The sequence below is a fragment of the Macrobrachium nipponense genome, chromosome 14 (assembly GCF_015104395.2).
Source record: "Macrobrachium nipponense isolate FS-2020 chromosome 14, ASM1510439v2, whole genome shotgun sequence".
In the NCBI taxonomy this organism is placed as follows: domain Eukaryota; kingdom Metazoa; phylum Arthropoda; class Malacostraca; order Decapoda; family Palaemonidae; genus Macrobrachium; species Macrobrachium nipponense.
The window spans coordinates 35047977-35070164 of record NC_087207.1 but is presented as its reverse complement, the minus strand read 5'-3'; the positions used below and the strand labels follow the sequence as shown (position 1 = coordinate 35070164).

Here is a 22188-nt window from a genome sequence, read left to right as displayed (position 1 = left end):
CAGCGGAAGAAGACACGTCGACAGGGCCGAGTTGTGTTTGAGGAGTTTCGTACCGAGCGGCTACTGTCATTGGGCACTACAACAGGCACATGGGAGGAGTTGATCTCTTTGATCAGCTCATCCAGTACTATCCCTTCGCCAGGAGAACCAGAAGGTGGACACAGAAGCTCCTCAAATACATCCTTCAGTTGGCCCTCCAAAATGCCTACATACTGTACTGTGGGTACCGCGGTGACAATCTTCCGAGGTTGACCACGCACAGTTCCTAGAGGTAGCCGGGAATGCCCTCATCAACTTCGATCCCGATGAGTGGCCTTCCCATAAGTGGCCCCCTGCCCCGAGCTGCAGATCTGCCCCTAGAGGAAAGGGCAGATAGGAGGGCCAACTTCGCTCGACCTGCCGCCGCCCCTGCTGCCGCCGTCCCTGCTGACGACGCCCACCCCTGCTGACGACGCCCCTGCTGACGACGCCCCTGCTGACGACGCCCCTGCTGCCGCCGCCCCTGCTGCCGCCGCCCCTGCTGACGACGCCCCTGCTGTCGCCGCCCCTGCTGACGACACCCCTGCTGTCGCCGCCCCTGCTGACGACGCCCCTGCTGACGACGCCCTCTTGCTGCCGGCCCCGCCATCACCGCTTCTCGTCGGGTAGTGGACCCTGCGTGTCGGCTGCAGCCAGGGGAACACATACTGGAGGCCATAGAAGGCGACAAGGCAGAAACGGTGCCGGGTGTGCCATATGAATGGCAGAAGGAGAGACACCCGGTTCTTCTGTCGTCTCTGCAAAGTTGCTCTTTGCAGGATAGGGGAGTGTGACCGAAAGTATCACACTAAGGTCATGTATTGGAGCGCGCCCCCTAAACCGACAGCGGAGGGCGCACGGGGCCGCCGGGTCCATCAGCAGTAAGGGCGCGCGTCTCCCTCCTCCACCTGTACCTCGTCATGTCGAGTGGAAAAAAATGCAGACTCTTCAATGGAGGAGGAGAAAAGAAGAATAGAACGAAGAGTCAGGATTACGAGTGAGTATTCTGCATTTATTTTATATTTAGTTTATATTTATTACAATTTTTTATATATCTGAATGTGTGCATGATAAAATAATAATAAGACATTTCATTGTATGCGAAAAGAGAAGTGTCACCTGCATTCCTTTTATTTATGTATTGGTACCAGAATCGAAGAATGTAATATATATTTTACGTATAAAAAAAATTATATATATACATATATATAATATATATATATATATATATATATATATATATATATCTATATCTATATATATATTTATATATATATATAGATATAGATATATATATATATATATATATATATATATATATATATATATATATTATAAATATTATTTTTGGGGGGGTAAGCAAATTACTTACAGTCTAGTAATATTCAATCATTTACCTTCACTTTAAAACAAATTGCAAGTCTCTAGAACAATATCTCGATTTATGGTGAATATTTGAAAAAAAATATTTTTATTCCGTCCGCGCGCCGATTCTCGGCCGAAATCTTGGAAACGCGTAGGTCACATTCTCCTAATATTTGTACCTTTTCATATTACGCTTATTTTATAGTTTATATATGGAAAATGTGCGCAAAAACATGCACAATATAACGAAAAATATTGGAAGGTTGTAGCATTTATCATTTTTGAAATATTTGCATATAAAGTACGATAAGTACGAAAAAAACTACGATCGGTCAACTTTGACTCAACCGAAAAGGTCAAAAAACGCATTTATAACATAAAAATCTTACAGTCTAGTAATATTCAATCATTTATCTTCATTTTAAAACATATTGCAAGTCTCTAGAACAATATCTCGATTTATGGTGAATTTTTGAAAAACATATTTTTTTCCCCTCCGCGCGACGATTTTCGGCCGAAAATCTCGGAAACGCGTAGGTCACATTCTCCTAATATTTGAGCCTTTTCATATTACGCTTTTTTTAAAGGTTTATATATGGAAATGTGCGCAAAAACATGCACAATATAACAAAAAATATTGGAAGGTTGTAGCATTTATCATTTTTGAAATATTTGCATATAAAGTACGATAAGTACGAAAAAAACTACGATCGGTCAACTTTGACTCAACCGAAAAGGTAAAAAAACGCATATATAACATAAAAATCTTACAGTCTCGTAATATTCAATCATTTATCTTCATTTTAAAACATATTGCAAGTCTCTAGAACAATATCTCGATTTATGGTGAATATTTGAAAAAAATATTTTTATTCCGTCCGCGCGCCGATTCTCGGCCGAAAATCTCGGAAACGCGTAGGTCACATTCTCCTAATATTTGTGCCTTTTCATATTACGCTTTTTTAGTTTTTATAGTATATGAAATGTGCGCAAAAACATGCACAATATAACAAAAAAAAATATTGGGAAGGTTGTAGCAATTTATCATTTTTGAAATATTTGCATATAAAGTACGATAAGTACGAAAAAAACTACGATCGGTCAACTTTGACTCAACGAAAAGGTCAAAAACGCATTATAACATAAAAATCTTACAGTCTAGTAATTATTCAATCATTTATCTTCATTTTAAAAACATATTGCAAGTCTCTAGAACAATATCTCGATTTCGGTGAATTTTTGAAAAAAATATTTTTTTTCCCCTCGCGCGAAACGATTTTCGGCCGAAAATCTCGAAAACGTAGGTCACATTCTCTAATATTTTGAGCCTTTTCATATTACGCTTTTTTTTAAAGGTTTATATATTGGAAATGTGCGCAAAAAAACATGCACAATATAACAAAAAATTATTGGAAGGTTGTAGCATTTATCATTTTTTTGAAATATTGCATATAAAGTACGATAAGTACGAAAAAAACTACGGATCGGGTCAACTTTGACTCAACCGAAAAGGTCAAAAAACGCATTTATAACATAAAAATCTTACAGTCTAGTATATTCAATCATTTATCTTCATTTTAAAACATATTGCAAGTCTCTAGAACAATATCTCGATTCTGGTGAATTTGTTTTTGAAAAAATATTTTTTTTCCCCCTTTTTTCCCACCCCCCGCGCGACGATTTTCGGCCAAGAAAATATCGGAAACGCGTTTAGGTCACATTCTCCTAATATTTGAGCCTTTTCATATTACGCTTTTTTAAAGGTTTATATATGGAAATGTGCGCAAAAAACATGCACAATATAACAAAAAAATTATTGGAAGGTTGTAGCATTTATCATTTTGAAATATTTGCAATATAAAGTACGATAAGACGAAAAAAAACTACGATCGGTTTCACTTTGACTCAACCGAAAAAGTCAAAAAACGCATTTATAACATAAAAATCTTACAGTCTAGTAATATTCAATCATTATCTTCATTTTAAAACATATTGCAAGTCTCTAGAACAATATCTCGATTTATGTGTGAATATTGAAAAAAATATTTTATTCCGTCCGCGCGCCGATTCTCGGCCGAAAATCTCGGAAACGCGTAGGTCACATTCTCCTATATTTGTGCCTTTTTAATATTACGCTTTTTTTATAGTTATATATGAAAATGTGCGCAAAAACATGCACAATTATAACAAAATTATTGGAAGGTTGTAAAGCATTTATCATTTTTGAAAATTTGCATATAAAAGTACGATAAGTACGAACAAAAAAAACTACGATCGGTCAACTTTGAACTCAACCGAAAAGGTCAAAAAAAAACGCATTTATAACATAAAAATCTTACAGTCTAGTAATATTCAATCAATTTATCTTCATTTTAAAACATATTGCAAGTCTCTAGAACAAATCTCGATTTATTGGTGAATATTTGAAAAAAAATATTTTTATTCCGTCCGCGCGCGATTCTCGGCCGAAAATCTCGGAAAACAAAGCGTAGGTCACATTCTCCTAATATTTGGTTTCCAGTTTTCATATTACGCTTTTTTTAAAGTTTTATATATGAAAATGTGCGCAAAAACATGCACATATAACAAAAATTTTGGAAGGTTGTAGCATTTCTCATTTTTTTTATATTTTTTGCATATAAAAAAAAAACTTTTAACAAAAATTCGACATTCGGTCAACTTTAACTCGTTCGAAATGGTAAAAAACTGCATTTGTAAGCTAAAACTCTTACAGTATCGTAATATTCAATCATTTTCCTTCATTTTGAAACAAATTGCAAGTCTCTATAACAATATTTCGATTTATGGTGAATTTATTAAAAAACTTATTTTTTACATCCGCGCGCTACGAATTCATGCATCATTTTGTGATAATATTTTCTCTGTGTTGCTTTTATTGTTTTACAATATGTTATATATCAAAATGATCGCAATTTAGTGCACATTACAACGAAAAAAAAAGCAACTTGTTACCTCTAACCGTTTGGCGCACAGCGCGATTTGAATACAATTATATATGAAATTTCGTTTTTGCGCTATCATATATCGCATTATTATATGATAATGATAATATTTTTGTTTTTCATTTCTGATGGTTGCATACTAAACTTCAAGCAATGAGAAAAAAAGGAGCCAAAAATGAACTCTTAATCTTGAAAACTAAGCGCGCTGTGATTTTTTGAAAAAAATATTTTTTCCGCTTACGCGCTCACTCTCAAACCCCTCCGGCATACGGGAGTCATTTTTTTATTTAGGGCTCCGGCGTTTAAGGGTTAATCAGGCGTAGTTCTCGAGTTCTCGTTGCATCGAGATGTTAATATTCAGCGAAATTTTCCCTCTTCCATATTTGCAGATATTATGATCTTTACGTAATGCGCTACAACAAATAATCCTGGACTTTTCAAAGTTTCGTCATTCATTAAACAAATGCACGTTTTATCATACAATTCGAAAAGGCCTCATTTCCTTTAATTCTCTATTAGACAATTAATTAGGCCGGACCCGACATTAAGTGTCTTTTATATACATTTACGAAAAGCAGTTAGTTCTAACCAGGAAGTCGACTTACAAACCCCTTGATTCGCTCTGAATCAACACAAAGTAACAAATTTGCCCATACAACTCGAAATTGTCCCAATAACCTTTTCCTTTAAATCGAGACTGCAACTACCGGATCACCTGATTCTACGTTTTCCCTACTATTCAACCCTGTTCAACCACTGTTCTCCATAATTCTACGTAACATGAATAATTCCTCCTGTAACTTTACAGGTTGCAATTATTTTTCGCGCCTACAAACTACTTTGTTGTTGTTGTTGTTATTGGGGGGGGGGGGGTAGGAAAGGTTTATGGAAGAGCTTAAAAAGGTCTGACAAAGGACTTTGCGTTGAGTTAAGGATACGGGAATTTTAGAATAGGATATTTATGATTTATTTATTAGAATGGAAATGTAAAAAATATATGACGTGCATGTTACACAGTACAGATAAATTATTTCTAATAAAATATAGCGTATTTATTTTAATTTTCGTTGGTGAAACAAGTATCTATTTGACCATAGATTTTAGTACGACTAGACCCTTCATTACTTCAATTACCAAAAACTATATATTTTTTTGTACAAAACGGAATCCTTTGCCACTTCAAGAAGTCCTTCGGTTCTAGCAAAGCTGTGCTGAAAGAGTATGACTGGCCTACATGCCTCAACTGAATGTCGTCCTTTGGGAAAGCGTACTTTTTTTTTTTATAATCTGGAAGGCTTCAAGACATCCCCTGATTGACGTGGTAGCTGAGCCATTCCGTAGATTCAATGCAATGCAATGCTAATAATGATAAACATCTGTCTCTTCCTCAGTACAAAGTCTCCCCCTTTCTGTCGCAGGATAACCATGCCAAATAAGCTCTCATTGTATACTTTCAATCCAGTTACAGAGCAGAAAGCACCAACCCGATAGTATTTTCCATGAGAGTTATTATATTTTAAAGCATAACTTAGCTACTCCAGATAGGAGTGTTGCAGTTAACTCTACAACTACGACTTGCCAATTCCTAGTGATATCCGATAAAATCAGATTCATCTAAATGGAAAAGTGCCGTCGGCAAGTATATAATATCAAAAGCCTGGTAATACATATACCACTAAATCTAAAACTAATAGATTCAGTAAGAACAATCTTACACTATAGCTTCATGTTCCTAGGAGCATATACAACAGCAACGCGTTAAAATAAAATGACAAACATTGACCTTTATAAATATATTCGGCTAACACCCACACAAAAGTATTCAAACCTGATGCTCACGTCCCTATTTCACAGAACAACGCCACAACCGCAAAAACTCAGGAACTGCGAGCCAACACAGCATGATTTCATGATTTATACGTCTACTGGGCGAAACTTTCATCAGGAGACTACAGACCTGATTCAGCGATTCTAAAACTACCGCGGCCACGCCATTGGATCGGAATCTAGACACCTACTTCGATGGAATTATTGCATAACAACAGTGTACATGGCTTTCAAGTTCGTGAAGAAATTTAACATCAGACGAGCAAGCATCATGACAGGGGCATGCATCGAGTATTGTGAAAACCTACAATGTGCCATCATGAAGCATCTTAATGAGAAATGACATGGCAAAAGTATATTAAATTGGAGACAGAGAAATTAAATGGGATACGATATATTCCACGGATTAGTAATAACAAGATGAACATTGGCTTTGGATCTAATTCTATATAAAAAAATAACAAGATACGTTTAACAACCATAACGCTTCGCAGGAGTCATTCACCCAATGGCTAAGGGAAAACACGAATGATTTAATGAGGAGCTGAGACACAGGTCAACTATCAAAATGCCGAGTAATTGTCCATGATAAGGTATTCAATTCCCTATCGAAATTTAGCGTAACTCTATATTTTCGGATCACCATGAAAACCTAATACGAATTGTGCACGAGACATCTAAACGGAGTATAACAAGTACAACAAGACTTTTTCAGAAGATTATTACAACCCATCTAGATGCCTCTGCAAAACCTAACTAACAAAAATCAGCATTACAAGATTAAGAGCTGGACCTGATGATACTTATACAAAGATTATAAAAAGGTAGGAAGCCATAAAAAAACTATAACTACGAAATGTGGAGACCGGCATAGAGACAAAACTATATGCCACACATTGTGTAATGCACTGTTACTTGATTAAATAACCAAAGACCAACATCTCAGTCCTCTAGGAAACAAAAATCTAGACTTAAACGTTACCACTTTTAAAAAAATAAGTTGAAATCTACTTAAGGATATTAATTTGTTTGTATGGTGTTTTTACGTTGCATGGAACCAGTGGTTATTCAGCAACAGGACCAACAGCTTTACGTGACTTCATAACCACGTCAAGAGTGAACTCCTATCGCCAGAAATACACATCCCTCACCCCTCAATGGAATGTCCGATAATCGAACTCGCAGCCACCGAGGTGGCAGGCCAAGACCATACCGACCACGCCACTGAGGCGCTTTAATGATATTAATGATAAATATAAGTAGTTATAAGAAAAATGCTTGAAAAACAGTCAGGTACGAATAAATATATACTAAACAATACCTATAAGGTTCAATTATATGTTAGATATTTTTATGTACTGGATAAATATGAATATAATGTATCTATATCCGACAGTTATTAAGAATCTAATTGCAACTGTTGATTTATAAGTATCTGCTTAATTCCATATGGTTGAAAAAAGGAATAGTTTCATTAAACAAGACTGCAAATGTAACTTTTAATACCAACATCATTTACCCCAAACGTCAAGATACTTACGCTGGCCAAATACTCCAACTACTAAATGCAGCATCAACATTATAGTGACGATGCATGATGATGCTGAAGACCACATCATAACGGCTGACAATTTCCTTCAAATAAAAAAAAATCCAAAAAAAAATATCTCTTTTCCGATACCAAAAATATACTACGTTACGGTTCGTTTTTGGTATAAAGTCTTCATGTCCTGTGCTGTGAGAAATGAAAGGATTCATTATTAGTATCTGTTATATTGCCAGTAAATGTGCTGATGATTTTTTGTGAGAGCTTTAATCTGTATTTGGGCTTCTGAAATCAGATGGCAGTGTTCATGGCGGTTAAATAAATTATGTCAACGTAAACTCAAACTTTTTTAAAGCTAAGTTATATATAAAAAGACTTTATCAAGACTTTTTCGTTCAGCGACAGACTGTTTTGGACAGCCCGGAACGTCTCCGTTTCTTAGAAATAATATGTAAAAAATGCGCCCAAGTTCTTCGGTGCAATCGAGTTTTCTGTACAGCGTATAATGCTGTATGCAACTCTTAGCCACTGCCCCTGAAACTCAGCCACGGTCCGGTGGTGGCCTGTGTTGTTGGTACCTATAGCGGTACCGGAATAACGTTTATGGCTAACTTTAACCTTAAATAAAATCAAAGCTACCAAGGCTAGAGCGCAGCAATTTGGTATGTTTCATGATTAGAGGGTGGATGATCAGCATACCAATTGCAGCCCTCTAGCCTAAGTAGTTTTTTTTTTTTTTTTTTTTAGATTGAGGACGGACAGACAGTCAATAGTTGTCATTTATGGAAAACTAAAAACCTTTCACAAAAAGAAAAACTTTACGAGGAAGTTTCCGTAAATAGTTATTAAAACACAAGTAAAGATATTCAAATAGTTTAAAAAATGCATATCAATCTCATCACACATTCTCTCTCCTGTTTCTTCTGTGTGTACGATACACGGAGGGACACTTTGGAACTGAAGAAATAAAGATGGAGAGAACTCTAATGATTACATGAAGTACACGCCATTTAATTGTTAGAAAATTCCACAAACTGAACGGACTTAATAAGCTACCTGGCACTGCTTTACTGCAACAGGTCGTCAATGAACATTCCTAAATTGTTCCATTTAATTAAAGACTTTAGCTAATCGGTTTCGACATCCAGGGAAATCACTAACACATATGCATTGATTATATATTATAATTATAATTAAATATAAATATAAAATATATATATTATATAGATCATAGGGGGAATTATATAATTTAACATCATATAATATATTATATATACTTGATATATTATACTTATAATTAATTAGGCACTTGCCGCTAAAATGGATGCCTTCTCTATAACAGAAAAAGAAAGTACATCAGTCACAGTCACTGCCATCTGATCTGAACATGAGAGTCGAACAGCACGGAATCAGCTTGATAGAAAAACCAAGAAAAAAAATCACGTAATTGTCACAGTTAGTTGTGGAAGTACGGCTGGAATCCCCACAAGCATTCCAGTACCTGATTTTCGAGTCTTAGCGACTCCACCTCTGACAGTCAACTGGACTCCCTACCTCACTCCCATGCCACTCCACTCCCACCGTGTCCTTCAGATTTGTATCCTTATCCTTCTCCCCCCATCCCCACCCCCGCCCCCACCCCACCACTTCCTCCCCCACCCCCATTTTACACCTCGTTCATTTACCGATTCCTTCTTGAATATCATATTGTTATGACCACCATTATGACTTGACTTCTTTACTGTTTACGCGTGTGAAGTGTTTTATTGACAGTAATAACAGACAATATTTCGGGATATGTATAACTATTAATAACAGTAGACAATGTTTCAGAACATATTTAAACAATAAGAACAACTATGGAGCGTCAAAATATAAACAACCACGAAATGCTATAATCACAGCCATACATAACCTTACCATATATATAAAACGTATGTGTGAAAAATTTAATTATTCTTACTATCATAACAATAACCTTACCATATACAACACACTGTTCAAAAATGTAATGCTTATTATCATGACCATCATTTTACCACACAAAAAACACTTGTTATAACTATAACTTTACCATATAAAAAGTAATGTGTAAAACATGTGATTCTTATTATCTTAACTATAGCAATGCCAAATAAAACAATTAAATAAATGTAATTCTTATCATCATGACCACAACTTTACCATAAAATACTTTACCTGACTTGTATTTAGCAACTTTATCTTGACTGGTATGAGTAAAGTTAGTTTTCCTATTAGGATAATCCTTCGAGGATCATTGTAATGGAAACAATCAGGATTTATGGCAGTCTCTTTAAATAAACAAAAAATACCAAGTCATCAAAATGATGAACTCAAATTACTAGAAAACCGAATCTATACACAGTCTATTGAAAAAAAAAAAAAAAAAAAAAAAAAAAAAACACACAAATGAAGGGTATATATAGTTGTGTCTGAGCACAACTACAATAAAATGCCTTTCCACTGGCATATGGTTTATTGTAATTTATGCTAGTCATTGCGCCATAAAGATTACTGATGTCATTCTGTATGGTACGGCAACACTACAGGTCGATATTTAAAATCTGCTTCATTTTTTATACCGGTTTTGTTTGTTTGTTTGTTTGTTTGTTTGGTGTTTTTACGTTGCAAGGAACCAGTGGCTATTCAGCAACAGGACCAACGGCTTTACGTGACTTCCGAATCAAATCGAGAGTGAACTTATCTTCATCAGAAATACACATCTCTCACCCCTCAATGGTATGGCCGAGAATCGAACTCGCGACTACCGAGGTGGCAGGCCAAGACCAAACCGATCATGCCACTGAGGCGCTTATTGTACCATTTACTGTTTTCATTAACCATGAGGGGTCAAGATAAAGAATCAGTGTTAGGAAGCAGTGAGCTTTTGAAAAGTGATTTATATATTTGCAAATTTATTTAAACATTTCCGTCGTTTCTACATTAGTGACAATATTAAAGTCAGCAGAATAATAATAACAACAACAATAATAATAATAATAATAAGAACAACAACAACAACAACAACAACAATAACAATAATAATAATAATAATAGTAGTAGTAGCAGTAGTAGTAGTAGTAGTAGTAGTAGTAATGACTGGGAAATGAACAAGGAGGTGTAATAACAAAGCCAACGTTTTAAGGCAATAATAACGACGAAATGTAGTAATTAGGAAATAAAACAGCAGAATAATAATAATAATAATAATAATAATAATAATAATAATAATAATAATAATAATAATGACAGGGAAATGAACAAAGCCAACGTTTTCAATTAATAGCAACGAAATGTTGTAATTATAAAAAAATAATACAATGGATGTGGAACTCGTGCGATGCTTTCAACAAAGTGACCACACCCTAAAGGTTATTATTAGTTATAATATCAGTTTATTCTTTGCATACTGACCTACACATTCTTAAGGCAGAGAAATAAAGCAATCAATCGCAGAATGACAACACATTTTATTTATATATTTATCTGATTCAAAGATAACCAACTGTATTATATAAAGATAACCAACTGTATTATATAAAAAATAAGCACCGACAATCAATTTTCCTGTACACCATATGATCATGGATACCGAAAATAGACCTATATTCCAGTGGTCTCGGTATAATGCTGTATGAGCCGAACCTAAGAAACTTTAACCACGGCCCAGTGGCGGTCTGTTCAATAATCGTTGTCAGACCCACGATTATGGCTAACTTTAACCCAAATAAAATAAAAACTACTGAGGCTAGAGGGCTGCGATTTGGATTGTTTGATGATTGGAGGGTAGATGATCAATATACCAATTTGCAGCCCTATAGCCTCAGTAGGTTTTAAGATCTGAGGGCGGACAGAAAAATGGGCGGACGGACAGACAAAGCCATCTCAACAGTGGTCGTTTGCAGACACTAGAAACAAAACAAAAAATTCAACATTCAATTTTCATATAGTTTACCGCCAAATATTCCATTCCCATTCCAATCGCTTTTCAGCTTTAATTGAAGACTTTGTTACTTTTTCTAAGCTCTCATTCCACTCAGCCCACCCTTATATGGGAGAGAGAGAGAGAGAGAGAGAGAGAGAGAGAGAGAGAGAGACCTCAGTTTTTCTACTGCATTTTGGTTACTCCAGCCTGTCCAACTTTAACACATCTTATAAACCAAGGCTTTTTATAAATGAAATTAGCCGCAAGGCTATTTTCATGACTGTCCTTTATAATTATATTATTGTTAATGACATAGTGAGTATACTTACACAAGCCGTGATGCTACCTCCAACTTACTCGGGACGTGTGCAACATTTTTCCCCCAACGCATAAGTTATAAACATTATATTTCTAACTTTACGTGACGTGGTCTTCGTAATTAATACTTATACTTAGCACTAATCATACTAACAAAAAGGATAAAATAAAAAGGACAAAAACTAAACACTATCATATATTCTCATTTATAAGTGGAGAGACAAAATATTTGAACAGAAACAAAGCCTAAATTCAGTATACCAAATACATTAAAATGTGCTAAAATCTACGGTCAAATGGAGCCTAGTTTCACCTACGATAATTAAATTAAAATAAGCTTTATTTAATTAGAAAAAATTTTTCTCTACTGTTTAACATGCCCACTATTTATTCTTTACATTTTCACTCTAATAAATAAATCACAAATACCCTATCCTAAAATTCCTGTATCTTTAACTCAACACTCAACACCTTTTTCAGACCTTTTTAGGCTCTTCCAAAGACTTTTACTAAACCCCAACAACAATAACAACAACAACAACAACAAAGTAGTTTGTAGGCTTCCTCCCCGAGTAAGCAAAATTACCTGAATAGGTTTACTAGAATGACGTGAATTGTAAACATGAATTCACTCGTAGCGTTATTCCTCCCCCCACCACTTACTACCTTCAGCAAACATCAATGAAGGTGGAATTAACGAACGGCAGAAGTGCAAATTTCTGAGGGAACTAAAACTGAAAAATACATAAAAACAACTTGGTTGGCCCAATCATATGGTCTCATTAGCGTCACGTGACCATCTCCATGGCAACAAGGGGACTCAGGGCCACGCCTATTGCTCATCAATCTCAACATAGCAAGGAATAATTTGGGCAATGGGGTGGACGGTGGTGTTCAACCTATGGCCCATGAGGGGACCTCCACCTCACACTAAATATTCTGCAAAGGAACGAAAGGAAAGGAAACACCTTTCGATGGTGAGGCTAAACAAAAGAGATTCAAAGCAAAGAGGCACATAGCATAACACGCGGAGCACTGCGTGGAAGTGATTTATGATGTTTATACTGATTTAGGAGGCAGGAAAGGGTCGTCGCACATTGAGGGAAGGGTTCGATGATTACGTAACACGGAAAAGACTGCTCGCCTTCCTAAGGGACACTGCTATCTGATAATCTAGTAGTGCTACAGTAAAGACACCTGAACGAGCATAATTAGTCAAATGATAACGATTCATCATAAGGTCACTAAGAAGAATTTAAATGGAATTCCCTTCTTAAGTAATGAGTAAGTCGCTTTCTTGAAACAGAAAGGTTAAACGATACGAGTACACGAGAATTCTATGCAGCGATTTCAATTTGAAAGTAAATGAAGTGAAAGCGTGGTATAACTGGTCAACTCTCGTGATTGAAACTTCCACAAGTTTTTGTATGATAAAAAAAAAAATTGACTCAATAACTGTAACTGTATGAACTGAAATGAAGTGAATATAGAATTTAGGCCAAAGGCCTGCCCCACTAAGACTATGGGGTCATTCAGCGCTGAAACGGAAATTGCCAGTAGTAGATTTGAAAGGGGTAACAGGAAGAAAAACTCGCAGTTGCAATATGAATCAATTGTTAGGACAGGCTGGAGAGTAAGATGGAAGAAAGAGAATATGAAAGGATGTACAGTAAAAGGAACGAAAGCGGTGCAGCTAGGGGGCTGCATGAGGTACACTGACGGCACTGGTCCCCCTACAGAGAGTACAACTGCAAGCAATACTCAAGACTTTACGTATCATACATTTACACTTGACGCACTACGAAAACTGAGGAACATGTCGAAATACGTCCATAAATGCACACTTTACAGCAAAGAGCATATTTGAGTACACATACTTTGCAGTTGACAAAACAATATCTTTTCAAAAAATGCTTACGAACTGATTGCAATAACTTGAGGACTATAAGTTGCTACCGGAGTTTGATGAGATCAATTTAAGGGCTATTTTCATTTAATTTTCGAGGGGGGACGGGAGATTTGTGGATAGTTTCACACAGGTGGGGCTAGAATGACCTCAACGAGGCCAACCCTTTCTTCATTAAGATATGCCCTTATTACTCCCGTCTGCAAATATTCTTTTCCCACCGACATATCGCCGACCCACAACAATCATTTCGTCCCAAACTCACTGCTTAGATCAACAAAGGTACAAAAAAAGATCTTTTTGGAAAACGAGAGAGAGAGAGAGAGAGAGAGAGAGAGAGAGAGAGAGAGAGAGAGAGAGAGAGAGAGATTTCGTTTAGGTTTATTCCATGGCGTTCAAGACCTTGGTTTCATCACGAAATGCCTTTTCTTGTAAACAAATGAAAAGCAGGATGCGTGATGGTCTGTTGCTTGGTGCCGTGACTGCGGATTTTCGGTGTTTACTCAGTTTGCTTTACCCGAGTGAAAGACCATGCTTGTCCAGTCGAGCCACTTCCGTCTGCGTGGGAAACTGACAAGAGCAATGTTGTCGTTTTTGCACACCGATTTGGCCTCCATGTCCTTGCAGTGCTTTATAACCTTTATCACAACTGCAAGTGCGACGGCTAATGGGGGAACCCGTCCTGTATGCATGTCATATGTAAAAAGTATTTTTTCGCTGCCTTTGAATATCAAAACTAAATACACTGAATATAAATAAAATGCACCACGGCATTAAATAATAATCGAAGCTACTTCATTTTTTGCTCATTTCAAAACATAACTGAAAAAAATAAAAGCAAACTAAAGGAAATGGAATCAATTAATTTTTTCATGATAATCAAATAACTGACGGATAAATGGTTGTAATATATATCACATTATCCTGTCTTTGCACATTAAAAGCATAGCCCGTGAAAAGGCAAACAACCTTCTAAAATGTTTCAATCAAAACTCTGAACTAAGCGTTTTAAATATTACTCTATATGAAGCCTAATACACCTATAGAAAAAAAAGACAAGAAAGGTGTGACAAAAAAAAAAATCTGTTGTTTTTTTCTCGAACACGAAAGAAACAAATGAGCGAGACCTGAGACAAAACACGGCTCTTTTCCAATGCATACGAAAAAAAAAGAAGAGAGAGAGAGAGAGAGACGACACCACTTTCTCTTCGTGTAACCAAGTCGGCCAAATCTAATCGTATTGTTACACCCCCTTCTATACCCACCTACACTAGCATAACATGACTGCACGATTTATCATCTCCACATCTGAAAGGTGAAAATGAGAGAGAGAGAGAGAGAGAGAGAGAGAGAGAGAGAGAGAGAGAGAGAGAAATACTTTATTATGTCTTACACTTTCAGTTCTTTGCGGATGATTTTCTCACCAAATTGGCCCTCTTTAAGTGCAGAAGCCAATGGGATGGAGCGACCTTATTACCTTGTCCAGTCTAGGCCCGAGGAGAGTCAGAAGGACGAAAGAAAATCAAGAGGTGGGGAGCTTAACCACTAAGGAAGTGCCTCTTAGATTAAAATATGCCTTAGTTTGTTTTCAGGTAACGCAAAGTCTAAGAATATTACGTAAAATAATGAGATCATAAATCATTTGTATATCGTCTGCTGGTAGCCACTGTCGCCCTGTGCAAGATAATGAAGATATCAATGACATTGCTCACACTGCTACATTATTAACTTGAATATTGTATGTTGTTGTGCCAAGCATTAAATTTATAAAAATTATTTTTCTTAGAATTATCTGGTAAATAAATATCATAATTTATTCATTCAAATCATCAACAAATCAAGAAATGCACAGCACAAGCTGTTTGCGAAGCTCTTTCACTCAGCATATCGTGAACAATGGTTCGATCTAAAAGGTGTCCATACGACCATAAGAGTAATAAATAAGGATAAAAAATATACATAAATCAATCAATAAATAACGCATACTTACCCTTCATTTAATAAATACATACTTACTTGCACAAACACATGCATGCTTGTATGTGTGCATATTATATATATATATATATATATATATATATATATATATATATATATATATATATATATATATATACGTATATATGTGTGTGTGTGTGTAAAGATCGGGAAACAGAAGTATGGATTCACAGCAAGACAGCTACAGGAAAAGAGGTTAGACGGAAACCAGGAGCTCTCTTGTGCATTCATAGACTTAGAGAAAGCTAGAATCCCAATAGAAGTGATGCTTTGGTGTTTAAGGAAAAAGAAAGTCTCAGAAAAGTTGGTTAAGCTGGTCGACATATATAAAAGAACTCACACAAAAGTGACAACAGCAGTTGGGGAAACAAAACTTTGAAGTTAGTGTTGGGTTACATTTTTGTTTGTGTTGGAGATGGATGTGTTGAGTGAGGAGATCAGAATGAAGAGCTGTGGGAGTTGTTGTACGCCGATGATCTGGTGATTACTGCTGAAAATGAGGAAAACCTACAGAGAAGGGTTGGAGAGTGGCAGGAATCTTTAGAGAGGGGTGGCTTAATGGGAATGTAACTAAAAAGAGATGTTTTGCTGAGCAGTAGGGAAGATAGAGACAGAATAGTAATACAAGAAAGAAGGGGCTCGATTATAAAATAGCCAGAAAAGTTTAGATATTTAGGATCTACTTTAAGACAAGAGGAAGGATATGAGGCGGAAGTTGACATTAGGATAAAAGCTGCGTGTGGAGGAAGTGGAAAGGGGTAGCTAGAGTGGTATGTGATAAGAAAATGCCAATCAAGCGTGATAAGATCAGTGTTAATGTATGGAGCAGAAACATGGGCTCTAAGAAGAAAAGAGGAAGTGAAGCTAGAGAGAACAGAGATGAGAATGCTGAGGTGGATTATGGGAATATCGCTGCTTGAGAGATTGGAAAATGATGAAATAAGAAGGGCAGGCTTAGTAAAGATTACAGAGGTGATCAGAGAGTCATGATTGAGATGGTATGGTCATGTGTTGAGGATGGATGACGAGGAGGGAGTGAAGAGGGTTTGGTAGGAGCTGTTAGAGGAAGATGATCAAGAAGAAGGCAGTGAATTAGATGGCGAGATAAAATGAAGGAAGATATGGAGAGAAGAGGTTTGGTGGAAGATAATGACTTTGATAGAAGGCAGTGGAGTAGGCGCATCAGGCAACCGACCCCTTAATATAGGGATAAGGGTGGTTGAAAGAGATATATATCATATTATATATATATATATTATATATATATATAGTATATATATATATATATATATATATAAAGATAATATATATATATAATATATATATAAAAATATAAAATTATAAAATATATATATCAATCGTCACTGCGAAAAAACAAATCGGAGGGAAGTATCCTACACTAATTTCGAAGTGAAAGAGCGGTATTCTCATAATAATTACACAGACACCCGAAAGAAAAAGAAGCAAAAACCGAGTCGACCATATTCTCCCGTGTGTAGCCTCACAGCAATATTGTCTCTTATCAAAAAATTCGAAGGAAACGACCAAATTAAATCACGCTACCTGGGATCACGCGAAGAAGGCCAATACGGCCATCTAATTAACCTGGTCAAAATCTGACCGTCCATGTAGTTGGAAGAACTTTCCAACTACGTTTTCCTTGTAGTTAGCTGAAAAGTTCTTTGAGTCAAAGAAATAATCTACACGTCTTCCTTGTCTTTACAATCCGAGGAGCAACAACACCAAAACAACAACGACCTCCTTTTCCTGTTTTGTTGAGCTTCACTGTTTCCCCCGTTCAAGGAAAGCAAGCTTTGTCTCGTCCCTCTCCCCTGAACGCTTAAGATAATCCCTGCATTTAATCCGATTCTTTCCTCGACCAGACCGCGTAAAAGGACAGTTGCATGTTACGCTGACGTATTTAGCCACTGAGAATTTGGTGAATTTTATTTTCTCCTACCTTACAAATCACCAGATTGTGAAGACTGGCCTCAAGCAATAGGTTATTTAATATGTCCAATAATCATGATTTAGCAAAGAACGCACAAATAAACACAACTGACACAATTCATTTTTAAGAATCCCTTGACAAACAGAAGATCAAGTCTTCCCTGACCACCGACAGGTCTTGGTCACATGACAAATCAGCCTTAAAGCAAACCGTCTCCCTCACGATAACGATCATTTATTATTTTATTATCTTAAAAATATCTTTGCCGTTGAAACTTCTGAAATTTGCAATCAGATTGGCCAGAGTAACTGCAGTGCCATTTTACATGCTTCTCAATCATTTTCACAGACAACTGTATCGGATGGTTGTGACTGACTGACTGATAAAAATTGGCATAACAAACACTAAGGTCACTGGCATAATTAAGAAAAAAAATCCGTAAAAAAATGAAAAAATCTCAAATAGAATTATCATGAAATATGCCCTTAATCTTTCAAACCTTATTTTCATAAAATCATACAATTATTAATAAGCATATATGCAATGCATACAGCATTTGCAACGCAAGTCAATGATACAGAAGTGGATGACTGACTGATTTGCTGATTTCCGTCAACCAAGGTATTCTCGAGTCGAATAAGCTAAGCTCCTCGATATCGATCACCATCATCTTTGCCGGAAAATGTTCAGTCTGAGTGACAGTAAGAGGAATAAAGTAGAAATATAACAGATAACGCATTCGGTGACGATGGGAGGAAGGTACAACAAGGGTGATGATGTGTGTGTGGTTTTTTTTTTTTTTTTTTTTTTAGTATAGGGGGCCAAAGATGATGAAAAGATTTTTGGTTGAGGGGATTAGCCTCTATGGATGAAATGCCTATGTGTAATGATAATAAAATAAGGAAGGTTGTCTCCAACAAAGGTGATTAAGATAACGATATCGAAAAAATAACATTAATGGTCACGAACCGTCACGCATTGCTCCTTTGTACGAAAGCATCACATTTCAGACTTTGCCGCCGGCTCATACAATAAGCTAAGGTATAATAATAATAATAATAATAATAATAATAATAATAATAATAATAATAATAATAATTATTATTATTATTATTTTGACTGTTTGTACGGTGGTTCAACAAGCTACCGATGATAATATTTCGTAGGTGTACAAAGCAGCTATAGTAGTTGCGGAAGTTTTACGGCACAGGGAGTTCATCCACGATTAAGCAGTTAAAAGCAAAAATGTAGCACTGATTGATGGAGTCTTAATTTTTTTCTCTCTCTCAACAACCCCTCCCCTACTCGTTACTATGGCTTAGGGTTGAAAATAATAACAACCTAGACAGTTTAATTGGGGTGTAATGGTAATTACAGTGTATAGGCTCTCACCTTGTCTCAAGTATAAACTAAAGACTACGTAAATAAGAGGTTATATAATTAAGAAAAATGTACTTTTGTAATGAGAATGGCATGAGAAGAAATTAAACGTACATTAGCGTATTCCTACAACATTATTGCAAGACCTCTTACAGAAAATAAGGTGGAGCTCGAACATTTACGTGACTGCGTTTTGCGCTATAGAAAACCAATCCTCTCTGGGAGGACGTCCGAGAAATAATATTCTTGGAATCCTAAAAGCAAAGCGAGATATTTACTTTCAAATGAGAATCCGTTAATTAATCGTTCATATTGCACATCAATAAAGGCGAGATAAAGTTTTATAACAGAAGGCTGTAAGCGAAGTGTGAAAATTCAAGAGAAATTTATTAGAGAGAATCATTAGTGTTGTTTACTTGTTTACATGTATTTGATGTAATTCCCTGTATTTTAATATATATTTTTAATATGATTTTTGTGTTTTTTCACATATGGATATTCTTAAGAAGCTTGCTTTGAGACGATGGCATATTTGGCTTGATATAAGTTGGCTGAACGGTCTGAAGAACAGGGTAATCGGAGTTTATGGTAAGCATCAGCAAGGCAATGGGCCTGAGTGGCAAGTCAGTAGGTTTAAACAGTAAAATGACAGGTACAAATGGAAAGGCAGCAGATTTACACAGAAGAGCAAAGATTCTAATGGAAAAGGTAACATGTTTTAATTGACATACAAAGTATTCAAATGGAAAGCAACAAGTTCAAATGGTGGTTCACGAGGTTCAGCCATGAGGCTCGAATGGGATATTCTTGAAGCAGAGCAACTGGTTTGAATGGACGGTCTCCAAGACAAACAATACACTTGCATTATTAATTACAATTGGAGGGCAACAAGTACCTAAAAAGCAGCAAGTTCAAATTACAGGATGGTATATTCAAATGGCAAATGGCAGGTAACAAGTTTGAAAGGCAGTTTCGAATTGCAATGTAAATAGAGATAATGGCAGGTTCAAATGTCAACTTCAAAAGGCAAGGCAACAAACTAAATAGTAAGTTAAATGGCCTGACATTGGGTTGGAATGGCTGAAATGAATGGAATACTGACAAGTTCAAGTAGCAAAGAAATACATTGTATTGGTAGGCTTGAATGGAAAGGCACAATTTTTTCAAGGGTACGGTAGGGCAAATAATCTGAATGGCGAGGGCAAAGAGGTTGGATGGTGCAGTATTGCGTAAACTGTATATTAACGATGAAGTACTAAACATTCACGATGCAATTAACATACATTAGGAGTAAAATGCAATTAGCAGTGGGACAAAATGAGGACTGAAGATTCACTAGAGATGAATAAAGATTACGCAACTTTTGAATTTTCATGGTCACAAACATCTTTTAGAATTGGTCAATTTCCCAATAAAAATCAGGTTAGCATACTCAAATCTCCAAGTGATCACACAAATGATGTTGATCTATGCCGAATGTTATTGTATGTTAACATTCAAAGGCCGAAAATTTCTACAACTTGAACCTCTTTCATTAAATCTGAACTTCTCTGATTTATTGTATATAATTCATTCTAAAGATGAGGTCAGGTGCACATCAGAATATGCAGTGCTTTAACTGGTACGCTTGTCAGTGAGTGACAACTCTAGCCCCCACCCATCCACCCCCTCCCAAGGTATACCCAACCCGGGATGTGATTGTCGTCATTGCAAAGGGAAATATGGGGAATAATAGAGGGACACATCTTTAGGAATGCTTCCAATGGCCGGCCATCCTACGCAGTCACAACTGACACCCAATACCCCACATCTTAGAACAGTGTCAGCAGTGATACAAAAGCTAAGATGGTAAACGTTCATTTACCCTCCAACCCAGGTGGAAAATAAATAAAAAAAAATACTATACTGCTTCGGAAAAAGGCTTCATTAAATTTGTTCATATTCTGAATCATACCACAGACACACCAGGGAGTGACTTCAGCAGTGGACAAATAATTCCTCGACCTCAGGAGAGCTACTTCTGATTGTGGACCTCAATTACATAAACACAGACCAACCTCCTGTGAATCTAAAAGCAAAGCAATGCCATTTTGCATGAACTGACTCCAACGTGTACAACTTATAATACTCCCACATGGAGAAAGCATGAAAATGCTTGCTTGCATTAAGAACTTCGTCCCTCAGCATACACAAAAATTGATTATGACATCTGTAGAAATTGAAATTCTGAGTGCATCAATACTTGAAAAAGGACCAAGTATATGGGGATGGTAAGAGGAGAAAATGTAACAACACAGAGTCTGATTGATGTTCCTCCGACATATGGTGAACTACTGGTGCACTGTTGAGTGGGGATCATCTGGGAGATATACAGCAGATGGAAGCAGCAGATTGTATAATGGATGAATGGAATGCTCATGGCTAAAGCCCATGAACTGAGGCTAAGGGGATAATTCAGCCTTGCAAAGAGTTGTCAAGAAATGGTACCCAGTAATTCTAGGAATTTTCTGCCTTTGTACGAATCCATTCCCTCTTAACCTGGAAAAGTGACAACCTTACAATACTGATTACAAATCATAAATGACACTCAAAGAAAGATTATTTCAGTAAGAGACAAGTGCGCCTAAGTGTCCATTCCTCTCTATATATTGAAGAAAATCTGGAGAGGTCAGTGATGTTAGCAGTAATTCCAAGAAAAATGTATTGCAGCTCCTCCGCTACTAACGCCTAAAACAAATTTAGTAAATAGAATTGGAATGGAATAGGACAGAAAACAGAATTTAGGCCAAAGGTCAAGCGCTGGGACCTATGAGGTCATTCAGCGCTTTTACATGTAATTCCATATACTTTAATTTTTCCTCTTCAGATGATGCAGTGAAACAAACCTGCTACATAATAAGAGGAGTTCTAAGAACTTTCTGTTGACCTGCTGCACCAGCTGGCAATCAGCAAGTGATCATTTTTACAACT

The 22188-nt window shown here is 36.4% G+C and overlaps 1 protein-coding gene across 1 annotated transcript in view; it reads right to left on the bottom strand.

Annotated features, from left to right (window-relative positions):
• The window catches only part of LOC135226455 (collagen alpha-5(IV) chain-like), a 42797-nt gene extending 33517 nt beyond the window's left edge, over positions 1 to 9280 (bottom strand). Inside the window, exons 1-2 of the mRNA XM_064266048.1 lie at positions 9221 to 9280; positions 7714 to 7908 (exon numbers count right to left, since the gene is read on the bottom strand). Coding sequence (XP_064122118.1) covers positions 7714 to 7792 — 79 coding nt within the window. The 5' untranslated portion in view covers positions 7793 to 7908; positions 9221 to 9280. The remainder of the gene's footprint in view (positions 1 to 7713; positions 7909 to 9220) is intronic.
• Positions 9281 to 22188: the final 12908 nt, after the last annotated feature.